The 16033-nt window shown below is 42.1% G+C and overlaps 2 protein-coding genes across 4 annotated transcripts; one reads left to right on the top strand and one right to left on the bottom strand.

Moving 5' to 3' along the window:
* Positions 1-771: 771 nt before the first annotated feature.
* Positions 772-3424, bottom strand: LOC134180187 (glutaminyl-peptide cyclotransferase-like protein). 2 transcript variants are annotated; one of them, XM_062647284.1, is made up of 8 exons: positions 3274-3424; positions 3065-3178; positions 2703-2978; positions 2469-2627; positions 2301-2400; positions 1262-2237; positions 1002-1199; positions 772-951 (listed from the first exon to the last, which is right to left on the bottom strand). In XM_062647284.1, the coding sequence occupies exons 1-6, from the start codon at positions 3376-3378 to the stop codon at positions 2017-2019; spliced, it is 975 nt and encodes a 324-aa protein (XP_062503268.1). In that variant the 5' UTR covers positions 3379-3424; the 3' UTR covers positions 772-951; positions 1002-1199; positions 1262-2016. The 2 variants fall into 2 exon arrangements, with proteins under 2 accessions (XP_062503268.1, XP_062503267.1); XM_062647283.1 differs by having other exon boundaries at positions 3065-3217.
* LOC134180189 (protein Smaug homolog 1-like) lies at positions 3424-6531 on the top strand. Of its 2 annotated transcripts, none has more exons than XM_062647286.1 (3): positions 3424-3456; positions 3575-3805; positions 5526-6531. In XM_062647286.1, exons 2-3 carry the CDS (start codon positions 3592-3594, stop codon positions 6308-6310), a joined length of 999 nt encoding a protein of 332 aa, XP_062503270.1. In that variant the 5' UTR covers positions 3424-3456; positions 3575-3591; the 3' UTR covers positions 6311-6531. The 2 variants fall into 2 exon arrangements, with proteins under 2 accessions (XP_062503270.1, XP_062503269.1); XM_062647285.1 differs by having other exon boundaries at positions 3427-3516.
* The last annotated feature ends 9502 nt before the right edge of the window (positions 6532-16033 follow it).

The raw sequence follows: 16033 nt of genomic DNA on the forward strand, positions 1-16033 counted from the left end.
GCGTCATGTCGGCGTGTTCTTTTGTTGTTCTGGCCACATCCAAGCAAGTGGTCGCCAAATTTATCTAAGATCTGTCCACAGGAACAGCGCTTGGAACCCAAATCTGCCAGGAAAGTGGGATGCCCAACCAGATGTGCAACAATACCACAAACTCTCTATGGGGCATGGCGAGGCCAGTGTTTGGGGTTGGGTATTGCCCGCAGCCATGCTCCAGCGTGCTGTGCGGATATCGTGTTAAGTCGGGCACAGTCACGTAAGCATATACATATATATGTTCACATTCTTCCCTCATACACACAAAACGCATTTCAGTGTTGCTCTCCCCTTCCCTTTCTCTTTACAATATTATGCTTTATTACTAAACCTGGTTGAGACTTACTCAAATCACAATTAACCATGCACTTCAATATACTTCAAAATCGTCTGGCTGGTAGCAATTCGTTATGAATAACAGGCATTTCACACTGGTTAAGAATAGTTAATGCACTAACTGTCCAACTCTCAAACCTTTCATAGTTTTAATTAATTGATTTCACTGAAGTGAACAAACAAGAGATCAGATATACAAGTAAAACGTTTCATAAACAATTTGCTCTAGTGTCTTCTTCTAATGCTGTTTAAACAGCAATTAACAGTACCCCATTATCACCTATCCTAATCAACTTCTTCTCAATAAACATATACTGTTAAAGTACTGTACAGTAATGTAATGACATCTGTAACAACCAGTGATGTGGTCAGACATTAATTGTGCAGATGTATACAAAAACGTTTGTTCAGAAAACATTCACTCAACAATCTGCTTACTACTCCATCAACTTCAGCACTCCAAGTTCATACACAATATTATAAGCACACACAATGTTATAAGCACAGGCGCGCACATAACATTGTTCACAGATCGCATGTGATCCCCCCCAGGCATAGATGACATCATCAGAGTTGCCACACCTACAAATAACTTTGTAGTCTAAGAATTATTGCTGCAAAAAGCCACTTACGAAAAATACAGGTGGGCCACAAATAAGTAGATTGTCGACTATGTCGTGGCTATCTTACAAGTGCAGAGTCTTCAAGCTTTGTACAAAGTGTTCTTCTTCTTTGTGTCCTGAGACCATAGTTTTGTGATCAAGCATCCCATTCACGACGTTCCGGTGGTCGTTTGTATGCTTCTGGACCTCATGATGCTAAAACCAAACCTGGATGCATTCACAAACCTGGATGCTTTAGCAAACCCGGATGTGTGCAGAGTAAATAATACCTAAAACATTAGTAGCTTCTCTTCCATGGAGGATCATAAGGTGTTGAGCAATGGAGAAATCCAGCAATTCAACTCGAAAATGAAAGATCCCACACTTGTAGCAAGTACCATACACGCATAAATTGTAGCAAGCATGATGCAAGTGATTTGTGTTACACAGATTAGATAAACGGTACAGTATTGAATGCTCCTTAAACAACATAGCTTGCAAAGGCTGATTTGTCAACAGAAATTGTGAACAGTAGTGGGCCTCAACAAGACCCAATGGGCATGTTGCCATTAGTGACATTTGCCCACGAATTTTTGGCAAAAATTGTGTGGCAACCCTGCATCATGTAATAAGCCTTATGCTATACTAATTAAATTAATGAGGCTTGAATTAATTTTTAAGTGATTAGATGATACCTCAAATATTGTGAGTTGTCTTTGAGAGGTCATTGAAGAACAGCGGGGATCACATTACTGGGCATAGGGCTCTGTAATTACTAGACAAAGCCATGCATAATTTACTTAATAGACATGTATCTGACAGTAGGTATCAAGAACATAGACACAGTTTGGTCCATGTTGTTTCTGAAATGCATTTGCAGAAGTCCCCTGCAAGATTTGTCTCATAATTTTGTAATCTTGTAATTTGCTTAAAACCAGTCTACACATGAGATGGTGTATTATTATATCACCTGAATAGTAACATCATTAATGGCATCATTGTTAAATTTCAGACCTGCAAACATGAACCCCAACCTCCAACTGTACTATCTATGTCTGCCACTGAAGCGTCTACCCAGTACTATGTAATTGTAGTAATCTATAATATTATGTTTATTACTACCAACCACATCCCACTGACCTCTGCGAATGAAAGGAAGATGATCATCAGCAATGCCTAGAGGTCTAGAAAGCAAACCAGATTTAAAATAGGGATGCTTGGTGTATTGATGATCACGTAGTAGCTTTTTCTTTGCAAGACGTTGCTCTACAGCAATAATCAATTACATCCTTACAGATCACAAATCATGGCACAGTAGAATTAACTTACCCAGTACTCTGAGCCTATCAAACACTTTTGATGTGTTAGAATACTGATTGTAAAAAGTTGGATTTGGTGCACCAACCAGGTCCAGCAGAATAAAGACATCCTTTCAGCAATCATAACAAGACATATATCCACTAGCAATTCATATATTACAACCATAAAGAACCATACAATGGCTGTGAGCAGAGTGAGATTGGTAGCAACAGGATGGGCTGTGGTCTCCCATCGAGCAGCCAAGTGCCTTGCTCCATAGAGAGAGTCATCATCAGTCCATGAAACAAACGCTTCTTCTCCATCGAAAAAAATTAGTTGAAGAGTTGTGTCCAAATTCTGTATCAATGCAAATAGTCTACTACATTGTGGTGATGATGATATGGATCAGCAGTAGTGCAACAAAAAACGTACCGTTTGTCTCTGCCGAAACAGTGTTTGTAGAGAGTACGCAATATCCAGAAGCATTGCACATGGAACAGCAGAATCAGTAGCGCCCACAAATTCATCGTTTGGATTCAGCATATGCTTTGAATCGTAGTGAGCAGCCAATACTACCCTCTTGGTGGCATTTGGATCTAAAGTTGCCACAATATTAGCAAAGTTTCTAATACCAAGAGGAGTCGAATCATTAAACGTGTCCTGTTCCACCGTCCAGTCGTTCAAAACACTTAGTTGAGATTTAAGAAACTGACCACAAACAAAAATCACCGTCATCGCATGTGTCACCCGATTTTGCAAGTAGCGCAATCCACACGCAGTCAGATCAAGCATACCTCTCTTACTTCAAAGTTACCAGATGTACCAGACACTCGAGGCTTCAAAATGCCAGGCAAAAAGACTTGTCTGAAGCGAGCCCTGTCTGTGAGTCTGTCAAGTTTCCTGAAATGCTGCAAAGACGTCTGCGTTACAACTACCGTCTCACCTTCCTAGAACGAGGTGTTCAGACCGCGAATGACTGATCCAACTGAAACTATCTACGCACCTTTTTATGCAATTTGGGGTAGACACTAGGGTACACAGCGGCAAGGAGGGCACATAACAATGCAGCACCAACTGCTAGGACGACGGCTAAACGAGTCATTCCCATTGTCAGCTGATTTGATATCCGGGCTATTCATCAGTGACGTCAGAGGTTCCTAGGTCGATCAGGCAACACTTCGCCCAGGTCTGGTGATAGCGAGACTATATAAATCCGCTTGAATACGTTTTGCCTTGAGCATTCAAGGTTTTCAGTAGCGCGTTGGTGTTTTGAGGATCATCTTAGCAATTTCTTCTCGTCGTAGACTTCAGTTGCAGTTCGATGCGTTCGTTTCGTGAGCAAACTCAAGTGCTGAACAGCTGGTTTTCGCAGTGGAACCGATGTGAGCAGACGATCTCTTTGTATGCCTTGTTGAGCCGCGTGTCGGCTGAACAAGCACGGTTTCTCATGCTTGTCCTGGAGCACAATCTTCAAGCCAGGAGTGAGGGAGACAAACAAGATCTGGAAGGAGTCGCCGAGCAAGCTAACAGTGCTGGTAAGTTAGTAACTTTTCTAGCCATTTGGTGCTTTGATGCGATGTCACGGCTTCTTTCACTACTTGTTGTTCGCACATGTTCGTGTCGGGTGACGGTGAGTTGGCGCGTCAGATGCGTAGCGCGCGATACAGAAAGGCCGGGCTATCAGCTGCCTATGGTTTTGCGTAAGTTGTTGAAAACGAGGTGGCGTACGCCGTAATCACCTTCCTGGCTTACGAGTGTGTGAGAGCTTGGTTGCCTGGGCCGATGACGGACTGTCGCTGACACGTCTAGGCCGATAATTGTACCTATTTTCACCACACCTTGTCCACTTCATTTACAGGTTCTTGGCCATTTTGTCGCCTTGAGCCGGGTTGTAACTGCACTGTAGGTCACAGAACCATTTATTGAGTGCCAGAAACAGGAGTTGGAAACAAAAGAAACTCTGAGCAGCAGGTGAAAACTTGTTCATAGGTTGAACGCAAACTATACATATCAATATCTCCTCTGTCTGGAGATAGATATGTGTTGAATATTGGTTTTTTGACTGTTCTGCCTCCCTTTGGAACTTTTGTGATGACTGTTGATCAGTCTTTTTGGATCTTAATTAACCTATGAATATATATTTATAACTAGTAATTGAAGCTGTGTGTACACCCTCGCTTCCACAGCTATGAGCCTTCTGAGCACCACGTACGGTATGTCATGAAGAACTAAGATTAGCCTAGACGTGCTATACCTGTAAAATTTATTTAAAATTATACATAGCAATTCCGACTGTTGTTTTGCATGAGCAGTCTTTAAATTGCGGTAAATACTGTAGTAGTTGAAGCAGAGTCATCGTATATACGGGACATAAAATCTCTCATAGTTAGGTAATGTTAGATTTCCGTATAAATATTGTAAAACCAAGAAAGCGATCGATTTCAATTGTAGACAGGTGAGTTCTGTTGTTTATTTCCGACAAGTCCTAACAATCGCAAACATAAATTATACTGTTCTGGCATAAAACTCTCTCAAGAAAGTTTCGTAGGATTGGCTGTTCGTCCATTGTCTTTGTTGCCACGTATGACATAAAGGAATTAATGTTTTGTGATTGGGCAACACAAAGGAGGCATGGCACATTTATGCAGCGTGACAGACATAGCCAGCCAGCCAGCCAGCTACATAGTCCCCAGACCGGAAGTCGGTTCAGCCCTATACATTTAGAGTACACTACTCGCCAATTCTCGTGACTTTGACAAAGTCCCTTTCTTATAGGCTCATAGCTGAATTAAATAAACTAATAAATAACTAAATAAGTTTAGCACATGCGCTCTTGGGGTTAATAGACTTTGTGATTACTGCAAAGGTATACCTCCTGTTTCTGGTACAGTAGTAAAATTGGCACAGTAGGATCTAGGCATAATGGTATTCAAGACAATGAGCTCATTAACGTCTATTAGTTCAAGCAAGGAATACATGAAAGGGGCTGTTTTGGTTATTTTCTACTCCTAGTATTATGTTTTACTAGCGCTTAGTTCTAGGCCTTGCATCCAGGTCTTGTTTCTACCTTCTGCCCCATGCTGGGAGGACCAAGATGACAGATGTTTTTGTGTAATCTGTGCAGTTTTATTGTATCCAGAGTAGTTTCTAACCCAGCTGAACAGCACTAGTGGAAATGCAAGGAAGATTAGTGACATTAGTAGTCACTTTTGTTTTTGGAAATTGTTGTGTAATTAGTTTAGGTATGCTTTTTAGATTACATCAGTCAGTTGGGTCAAGAATCTCAGGATTTGGTTGCTTCTCGTCTTCTGTCATTTCTACTGTTACTTCAACCAGGAAATCCTAATGCTGTTTCTGCGTACTTGAAGCTTCTGCCCAGTGTTTTGCTTCAGTCGTCAACTTCAGATGATGGTCAACATCTAGGTGATTGTCGACAATTACTGTCTCTTGCTCTTGTACATCCTGCATTTCCTTCCCAAGAGAAAGGAAGGCTGAGATGTTTGTTGGCTATGCTAGAAGAGCAAGCAAATCACTTCGAACAAAACCACTCTGGGAAGTGGCCTGTTGATCAGCAGACCAAGTGGCATGGCTATGATGGTGATATTCCTGCCATTAACCAGCCAACAAGTGCAGAAGTTTCACATCTTATGAGTAGGCGAGCTGATGCTTGGAAATCGTCTGTGCCATCTCGTTTACTTTCAGCAAAAGAAATGGTAGTAGCCATGCCAACATCAGTATCTGTCTCTAACGGCCATGGTCAGTTATCATCACATGGAGTTCAAAGCACAGGTGGAAAGCCACAGAGAACAAGGTCGTTGAAAGTAATGTCTGGTGGCCTTGAAGCTGGAGGCAGTGGATTATTGGGTTTGGTTGACATTGATGGGACTACAGGAAAGGAGCGTGCAAATTCCCTTCCTCATCTGTCTCATTCTCATTTGAGTACTGGTGACCAGGCTTCCAAAAATGGTGTGTGGAGTAGTGACCGACCAAAGATAGCTGCCAATGGCTTTAGCAATCCAGGAATGAAAGGTTGTCATTGATGTTTATATTTGATTGATTACTGTTGCTGTAATACTCTGACTGTACATGAGACAACATTTTATGCCACTGTCTTGTCTGTTGTATGTGTGTATTATTGTATGTTTGTATATTTTGCTTATGCTTTGTACTGACAAGTACCAAACATTTTTCAAAAACATTGGTTTTTGAATATTTTTGAAAGACGTAAGCAACATTTGTAGTATTATATAACATTAAGATACTGTTGAGTTACTGTTTGATTTATTATTTGTTTTGCTAACTGATTCGAACCCTATGTACATATACGATGACTACAGTGTCGACATAGAAGGTGACAAGCTTTGCAATTATTTGAAATAGTTGATATCAATAGTGTAATACATTTTGTCTTATGTATTTGTCTGTTGGTCTCTTCATTGATGTGCTTGCAAGTGTGTATATATATAGTCTTCCACTTTTTCTCTGTTTGTCAAAATGTGTACATTATTGTTAAAGGTGCACGCACACACAGGCACACCCACGCAAACTTGAAATCGTGGCTTGTGTCGTAACGAAGCAGAACAAAGGAACATCTTAGGGTGCACCACGTTCTATGGCATACAGACTTTATTCCTAGTATAAAGAGAAAGGCGAATCGCGTTCTTGTCCGCCACGGCAGTTTTGCTACTCATACTTGACATTTCGAGAAAGCTAATGACAAGGGTATTAGGTTCTTTATTCACACATTACCATTTATCATCTTGAGAAAGCTTGCTGTTGACCGACAAGTGCTTTCTCGATTGTTTTCTAATTGCACGTGACCCAGAAATGGTGGAGCACAAAGGATCACGTGATGGCATCTGAAACTCGAAGCGTGAAATATGTCATGGAGAGGTGCCAGATGCTGCCAGCAACGCAGATCGTGCAGCTATCTTTACATGGTAGCTACAAGAGCTGGCTAGAATTAAGGAATTAAGGAATAGCCTACCCATAGCGACAGACGATGTGCCAGTAGCAATGTTTCTTCTATAGAAATTTAGCAACTGCAAGTCAGATGTATGAGTTTGTAAGCTAGTCTGCAGCTTCATACATGGTAGATGTCTGCCCAGATGCCATCGTGCAACAAGGAAAAGATCGAGAAATCACTTTTCACTCAACAGCAAGTTATCTCAAACTGGTAAATGGATAAATGTGTGCTTAACAGCACGATTTCAGTCTGCATGGGCGTGTCTGTGTGCGCACGGTGAATCGTGAGCGGGCATCTTTAATACTCATCCCTCTAAGTTCACTTTTTGCTCAATAAGTCATTGGCAAGGAAGGGAAACATTTTACTGGCCGACAAAAAGTTTATCAGCCAACTCTCTAGCTGTAAGAAGTATGGTTCTGGTAATTTACAACACATGATTCACTGCCACTCAGTTTTTGATATGTAACATAGTAGCCATCAGTACAAAATTGGTGTATTAACAGGAACTGGCTATGAGGTCTTCGGGATTTTATGATTTACAGTCGCAGTGTAAAAGTAACAACCATTTCATTTCTCACTACCGTAAAAAAGAAATTTTGTAAGGGAAAAAATGTCATGCGATTTTGTGCAATGGTCTTTGATCACACAAATAGATCCCACCCAACAAAAGTTGTTTGCACATGCGTCGCAGACATGTCGATACCACATTACTTTCATACGAAAGCACCTCCATAGCCAAAGAGACTTCATTCATTTTCAGAGAGAACTTTGTCCTTTCTCACTCGTAGTTGCTGTAAGGTAATTCCATTGTTTAATTTATCTCAGTTCCTGTCAATATCATGCAGTAGTGAGTAGTACCTGAACTGGCCACTAAAATAGTTGCTATTTAGAGGGCTGGTACAGGTGAAAGCGAAACAGATAACTTCAGTCCAACAATACCAGTACATGTATATTCGTGAAATCTTCGTAATCAACTACTACATTGTCTTAATAGAAACATGTAAGGGACTTACCTGTCCGTGGCTAAATCATTAAATTTGTTTATTTGTCTGTCTGTCTGTCTATCTGATCGTCTGTGGCTTGACTAGTGTTCTGTCTTGATTCTGTTACTTGCTGTTGTAGTTATATGCTTTAATTGGTATAGCTTAATGATTATGTGGACAGTGTCTGTTGATTTTCTTTTTTTAGCTGGGCTGCAGTTATTACCTGACGTGTGAAATGCATAGGGCTATCTAGGGCCGGTCACATGACGTATGATCGGCCTGGTAGGCAACGGTGTTACTCATGTCATAGGATTCTGCTATGACATAGCAAACATATGACGTTATTTCAAATTGTGCAATGCTGCATTCTCGTCTGCTTTCTAACCGGTATGTTGGTCACATCCATAGCAACAAGTGGCTAGTGTGCCGCGGACCTAACCCAAAGTTGTGAGACATGGTAGTCGAATTGTGTTGTGCGTGTGATAGTCTCCTTTTTTTGTTATAGTGCTGATGCAAATACGTGACCGGATGTTGTAGCTGGTGTTGTCTACAACCAAAACCTGCTTGAATGACGTTGGACCACTGTAAAACTTAGGGAAAATATGGCTTAGGAACATTCATGGCGTTTTTACACTAGGGTTAGTGACCTTGGTTAGCAAACTTAATTATAAATAACTACCGTTTTGCAGACCTCCTGAGAGCATTTAGGTGTCATATTCTTGATTAGCACTAACCAGACTAGCAAGCATGGTTAGCGCAAGGTTAGCAACATTGGCATGCAATTAGTGTGTATTACATTACATTCTTCGATGGACCTCCAAACTGTGCTCTTGTTACTTCTTCGTAGTCGGCATTATGCGGCCATAGTCAGGCGGCGTCGACAAATCATTGTGTTACAGCGCAACGAAAAGTGGCTATAACTACTTGCGTCGATGTTGCAGTACACTTTGTCAGCTCCTGCGTAGAAAAACTAAACAAGCACACCGAGGAAGAACAGAGTGGATGAAGCTTCGCAGCTACAGGTGGTGGAATCAAGTGCGTCTGGTTTGGAATGACAGGGAGTGGAAGAACTTCAGAATGACAAAAACGACGTTCTTGCATTTGTGTGCCGATACTCCACTGCTGTTAATTACTGCCATAGAAGGTACCTGCAGCCTCTGTCCATGGACAGCCAGAGCTCCATGCTCTTTCAATTGTCCTGTTGTTTTCACGCATGAGATAAGTCTAGGTTCTCAAAAGACAAGTGAGAACGCAGGTTAGCTAACCCCAAACCAATTAAGTATTGTGTTTCAGACATCCGGTAGTTAAGCTAACCCTAGTGTGAAAACGCTATCAGACACATTGGCAGTTTCAAATACTTCTTACACTCTTCTAATTGACTCTGACCTGTTACATTGAAGCTGCATAGCTGTATGGCACGTAGAGGGTTTGCACTGTAGTGCTTTAATTTTGGTGTAGACTGTGTTGACGGCTAGAGGCCACAGATGCACCCTCAAGTGAGGATGAATAGACCAACTGTTGGTCGGTCTGTCTGTCCGTCCGTCAATACATATATTTTCAAACATTGAACTATTATACACCATCTAAGCAAAGCAACTAAATACTACCCAAGCCAATAGGGCTTGGTTCTACCTACAACTGTTAATGTTTAAGTGGCTGTTTCTTGAAACAATCTTCTTAATTTTTCTGTCAATCACTCTAGCATTTGATCGTTGTAGACACACAGAAAACACAGATCTCCAGTATGTCTTGAAGGTTGATGCATTTGGCTTTCTGTCTTCATCTCTTGATAGCTGTGACAGTTTCTTCAAATAGTCTTCAGCTTTCTCTCCCCAACTGCCAAAATGCTCAAAGACTATAGGCACAAATGTTGGTCGAAAATCTTCCAGGCAATAGCTCCTGGTTGTACTTTTTGATCTTCAGATTTCTCTTCTGGTTGCCGCTGCTCTCTTGAATTATAGCTGATAGAACTTCTATGTCATTACTCCAGGGATGTGCTAGTGCAATATCCAATTCAAGATCCAACCCCGATGCTGAATCAAACACGACTATGTCTGATTTGTCTTCAAAATTGACATACCTTCCTCTGGCTTCTTTTACGTGATGCAATTGCAGTTGACTCAAACAGTCTGACCATGCTGAAACCTTGTTGTTATGGCTGATTACCGGGCCGCCCCCAGTCTTGTTATTAGTATCCATCAGAGTCTAATTCTTTCCCACAATCACACTGACCAGAAGCCAAAGGCATTTGACAGCCCAGTCTCATCAAGAATGCCAAGTGGAAATCGCACGGAGATAATGCATGCCATGATGATGATGGTACTGTCAAGAGCCATGCTCCTGCACCTTTGCCTTCCAAAGACTTCATTCCAGATTGGTCTCTAGTCAAAGATGAATTCTGAATAAAACCATTTGACAGAGATTTCATGTACTCCTCAGTCAGCCTGTGTTGTAGTTGTTTCCAGTCGTTGATAACTTCTACAAGAGTTTTGTATTGAGGCAAAACATTGCACAAATCTCTGCTGATGGAACTATTTGAATGATGTGAATTCTGAACTTCATCAACCAATCTCTCAGCATCAGGAATTCGTTTTGCTATTGTATGCAGGGTTGAAGCCCAACTAGACAGAAATGAAAATGGTGCTGTAGATGTTAATTAAAGCTGTGAGACCAAATCCTCCATGTCTTATTGGTAAAGTTGCTTGAAGCCACTGCCTGTCTGTTAGATTACCTCTACCCAAGAGATTGGTGAACGTTGATCTTGTCAGTGTGTTATGGATGGCTGCAGTGGACTCCAAAAGCCTAGATGGAACAGTTCGTGATAAGAAGTTCATCCAAGTAACATGGCAGTGTCTCAGCAAGAACATGCCACACTGGGATCTTGCAACTGCAACAGCTTACCACACAAAATTAGATCTTGATTGTGCAACATCAGAGCAAGATTCGATGATGTACAATGAGCTTCCTATAGGTGTGCCCAGAATTCTACATTCTTGACTTGTGGCGGTTATGGAAGTTGACTGAAAGATGGTGTTAAGCAATGGCGATGAGAAACAATATATCTCACACTTCTTCTCCTTAATCATGAGATTAACGTTGCTGAAAGCTGATCTCAGCCTTTCAAAGACATGAAACACTTGATCAGGACTGCCAAGGAGATAAACGCCATCCAGGTAAGCCAGAATTGTTACTTCTTTGTTATGAGACTGTAGGTCTTCCAAAATAGGTTGCATTGCAATTGAGAACAAAGCAGGACCAAGTGGGTCTCCCTGGTGCACACCTTGAGAGCTGAGAATAACCGGATGAGATCTCTGAAGATAGATTAGTGTGTTGATGTCAGAGTACACTAGTGCAGCATGAGTGTAAATGTCAGGAAATGTAGTAAGCACTTGGTTCAGCAAATGAGACTGGCTTACCGAATTAAATGCATTCTTCACATCAGTTTTAAGTAGAATCCAGTCTTCATGTTTTTCATAAGAAGCTGCACCTGCTGCACCAACAGCTCTGCACCGTCCTCAACTGAAATTGTGTTGTAAGAGTGTGAAATAGTCTGCAAATTTCTTTCGCTTTTGAGAACAAATGGCTCTAGCAGTGACTCTTCTCCGTGTTTCCTCAATTGCTATTGGCCGAATGTCCCCGTTTGCTTTTGGTAGAGCAATTAATCTAGATGATAAGAGAAGTGGCCGAATCGGAATTGGCAGAGATCCTGATGCTATAGCTGCACACACGGCATGCGGATGATCAGCAGTAATGAGGCTGTTTGAAAGAGCCCTGATGTGCTCATACCTCCAACCAGAAGGCCCAGCACTAGAACCTCTAGGAAATTGTTTGACCACGTTAAACGAATTGACTCATACATGTATTAAATATATCAACACTATTACAGGCTATGGGCAATTGCCCCCAAAAGGGTGGCGCACACTCCAATGAAAAGTTACTTAATTAAAGGGTAACTGCAATGCAAAAATCAAGAATTAATTTATGTTGGAAATTTATAGTCCTAGTTGCATACATGACAGGGAAAGTAGTTTTAGATTTTTGAATTAAGTCTTCGCTGAGATATAGCATGTCAGTTGCTTCCGGTTCTTCAAGTTCCGGTAATGGGCGTGATGTAGTGTACACGTCACAGAGGGGAGACTCCACGCTAGCGTGTATTGTAAACAAAGGAATCTGTGGCGAAAGAATGGTTCAGTGTTGCGTGGCTGCAGGATGCACCAATTCACACAAGTCATATGCAAGCGTGTTTTGATTTCTGAAGATTCCCAAGCTAAGAAAGAGTGAAATCACAAATAGGGAGGACAATTGCAGAGACGTTTGTGTAGTCCGGGCGACTACTACAGAGTACAACGCGTCCTACTGAGTGGACAGGAGTCTGTAGTAGCCACTTTTAGCCTGATTGCTTCGAGAAACGTTCAGCCAGGTCTATAAGAGCTTGGTCTCGGTTGTAGAAGAGCGAAACTGAGGCCATCATTTTCTATCTACCTGCCTCCACACTTCAAGATCACAACACTCTGGAACCTTAGCAAAAGAAAAGGAGAGCCGCATTTGGGAAATGGGAAAAATGAGGATAAGGAAGGATAAGGAAGACTCTCGTGAGGGACTAAAAATACTGCAATGGCTAGGAGAGGTCAGACTCTTGATACCTATATATAGACTTGCATCTCTAGCTAGGTGCTTGATCATTATGTGTAGTGAATGCAGTCGTATGCATTACAGTATACTGTACTGAATGCAGTTGTATGCATTACAGTATATACTGTACAGTGAAGTCAAACCTAGTGTCAACGTGAATTCAATGTACAAACTTCAACTCATTTTGTTCTCTTTCTCACAGCAATAGCTAGAGTTTTGCATGAACTCACCAGCATACTGTGCCGTTATTGTCGCTAGTATTCGATGTTATTATCGCATCATTGTTTGAGACAACCTCAAATACGTTTTGACAGCACACACACTCCTCACGAGTACGTATCCATCATCTCACGACCGCAGCTGCACCTGTGATGGTTGTTTACTTACCCGGATATACATCGATTACGTTTGCTACTCCTACTTCTACTTGCGATGGTGACAGGCTAATCAGGTAGCCTGTCCTCTTCCTCCTCCGCGCAGGAGGCGATCTCAAAGCTTCAGAGACACTGTTGCTGAATTCGAACCTGTGTGGTCTATTTACGATAATAGCTCACAGCAGATCTTCATTCTGCGATTCATGCGATGACAGAACGTTATCATCACGTAAAAACCTCCAGAGGGCTCTTCAGAAAAACAACTGTTACTGCCGTTGCTTCTACCCTAGCAGCATTGCCTTGGATATGAAGATGTAGTTATTTTTACAGTCCGATGACTATACAGACGCATATGCGTCTCCCCTCTGTGACGTGTACACTACACCACGCTCGTTACCGGAACTTGAAGAATCAGAAGCAACTTTGACTTGCTATTTCTCAGCGAAGAGTTAACTTAAAAATCTAAAACTATTTTTCCTGTCATGTATGCAACTAGAACTATCGATTTCCAACATAGAAAGAACTTTTGATTTTTGCGTTGCAGTTACCCTTTAACTAGCAACTGTTACAATGAACATCCTTTGACTTTGCCAGTCTTGTCGGTTTCCTGCCTATAACGCTGACATTGCATCTTTGTAAGGCAGCGGATAGGTAGCTTCACCAGAATGACTTGAACTCCCCGCTATTCTTCTTTCCATTTTTGTCTACAGACTGCACGGACAGCTGGTGTAGAAATTTCATTGCATCTTGGCCCCAACGACCAAAGTGTTCAAACACCCGTGCATTGTAATTAGAGGGGTGACCCCAAACATCCAACTCATTGGCATACTTCAATGATTTCTGGGTCTCTCTTACACTCGCAGCTGCACCATCTTCCACTGCTGCCAGCTGAACCTTGCAGCAGTGCGTTTAGACTCTGGGCTTGCAAGGATGGAGGACACGATTCTCTCAGTGCGTTCTAGATTCAGCTTGTGTTGTAAGTTCTTTGGGTTGTTGATAAGATCGTGTAGGCTCTTGTCGGCGGGCATAGCGTGAAGTTGGTGAGAACTGATGGATCTGGTGTTATCCGAACTTTAGGTTGAACAGATGTTGTTAACTAGATCCACGAGATCTCCAAACACATGAGGAAGGTGGGCAAATGAGTGGGCCCAGCTAGAAACGAATCCAATTTTGCATGTTGACCACACTGGTGTCATTCGAAATCCTCCATTTCTGATTGGCAGACTAGCTTGAAGCCATTGTATGTCACGGCAACAGACGATTTGTGAGAACGTTTCCTTGTCAGTCTACCGTGGTACCTTGCAGCAGACTCCAGAAGCCTGACAGTTGGGACAATTGAGGCACATGACAACAGTGTAGGAGCAGCATTCCAGATTGGGGGTCATTCAAAGATACTAACTCGTTGCAAAGATTTTGCTCTAATTTTGCAATGTCTAAACGAGACTCTGAGATGTACTGAACGTCATCCATTGGACCAGCGAAAACATGTCATCTAGATATGCTAGAACACGAGTGGATGGATGCTATTTCTGAAGATCTATTGGTAAGGGGAATGGATTCAAGGCAATGGAAAATAGCACTGGATCAAGGGGATCCCCTTCTTTTGACTGCAGAAGGTGAGCATTGAGACCATCGTTGAAGAGTAGAGGGCTGAAACCTGCATGCATTTGTAGGCATGACGAGATATATCTTGGAATACCTTAGCCACTTTTGGTTGCAAGTGAGATTGTTCGACTGAGTTGAAAGCATTTCTCAAGTCTGTTTTCAAGACCACCCAATCAGGATGGGAGTTGAGAAGTAGGCTAAGATGGTGAACGAGAAGTTGTGAACTGCCTTCAACTACTACTTCATGTTGGAGAGGGGAGAAGAAGGAAGCGAAAGACTCTTTCTTTTGGAGACACATAATCTTAGCAGTGAGCCGCTTGATGCATTCTCTTACTACAGCAATTGGCCTCACATCTCCTCTCCGTTCAGTTTATGGAGATCCATAAGACAAGAGGCTCAAAGCAGCTTGGCAGTGTTATGAGGTATATCACCCCTAGCAATTAAGTTGTAGACAGCAAGCAACTTCCCAGTGGTAGTCGATCTGTTTGCTAATGCCTTAAAGTGTTCAAAGTTTCAACCAGAGAGGCCTGAACCCTAATGTTTGGGAAGTTTGTAAAGAGTGACAAAGAACAATGATTGAGAGAGAGTTATAGACTGTGGCATGTTGACATCATCAAGAGAAGTCACATTCTTGACTCGAATGAGATGTTTCGCAGCCAGCTTGGAAACATTCTCAGCTGAGGCTGGAGCTAGCCCAGGGCTCACAAGCAATTTTGCTGCTTAAGATAGCTCCCCACATGAGATCAGCCAGAGGGCTTTTTGACGCTTTGTAGCTGGCTCTGATTTGTTTGGCAAAGGCTTTTGAGAAGATGAAGACTGCAGAAGTAGTAGCTAATCCCACTGAAAATCCAGGAAGGAGAGAAATCTGGGCCTTCCTTGTGTAATCACAGCAACTCCTCCTCTGCGATGACAAAGGACCATCCATCCATGGTATAGACAAGAACTATTTCCATCCAACATCGTCATTGAGATCAGGAATAAATGTCATTGCTAAGTCACAACAGTCTTGGAACAGGGATTTCACCGATGGAGAAATGTTGCAAATGATCGGTTGGAGGAAGGTGAGGTCGAACCAGACAATCCACTGGCAGGTCCCGTGTGAATGACCACGCAGAGGCAGACCAGTGGAATACTGGTTACTGCAAATGTAAATCTGATGTTGCTCATAAGTGGTTATTCCTAAGCACAAAGCTGGTATACACA

This window comes from Corticium candelabrum, chromosome 5 (assembly GCF_963422355.1).
Source record: "Corticium candelabrum chromosome 5, ooCorCand1.1, whole genome shotgun sequence".
Taxonomy (NCBI): Eukaryota; Metazoa; Porifera; class Homoscleromorpha; order Homosclerophorida; family Plakinidae; genus Corticium; species Corticium candelabrum.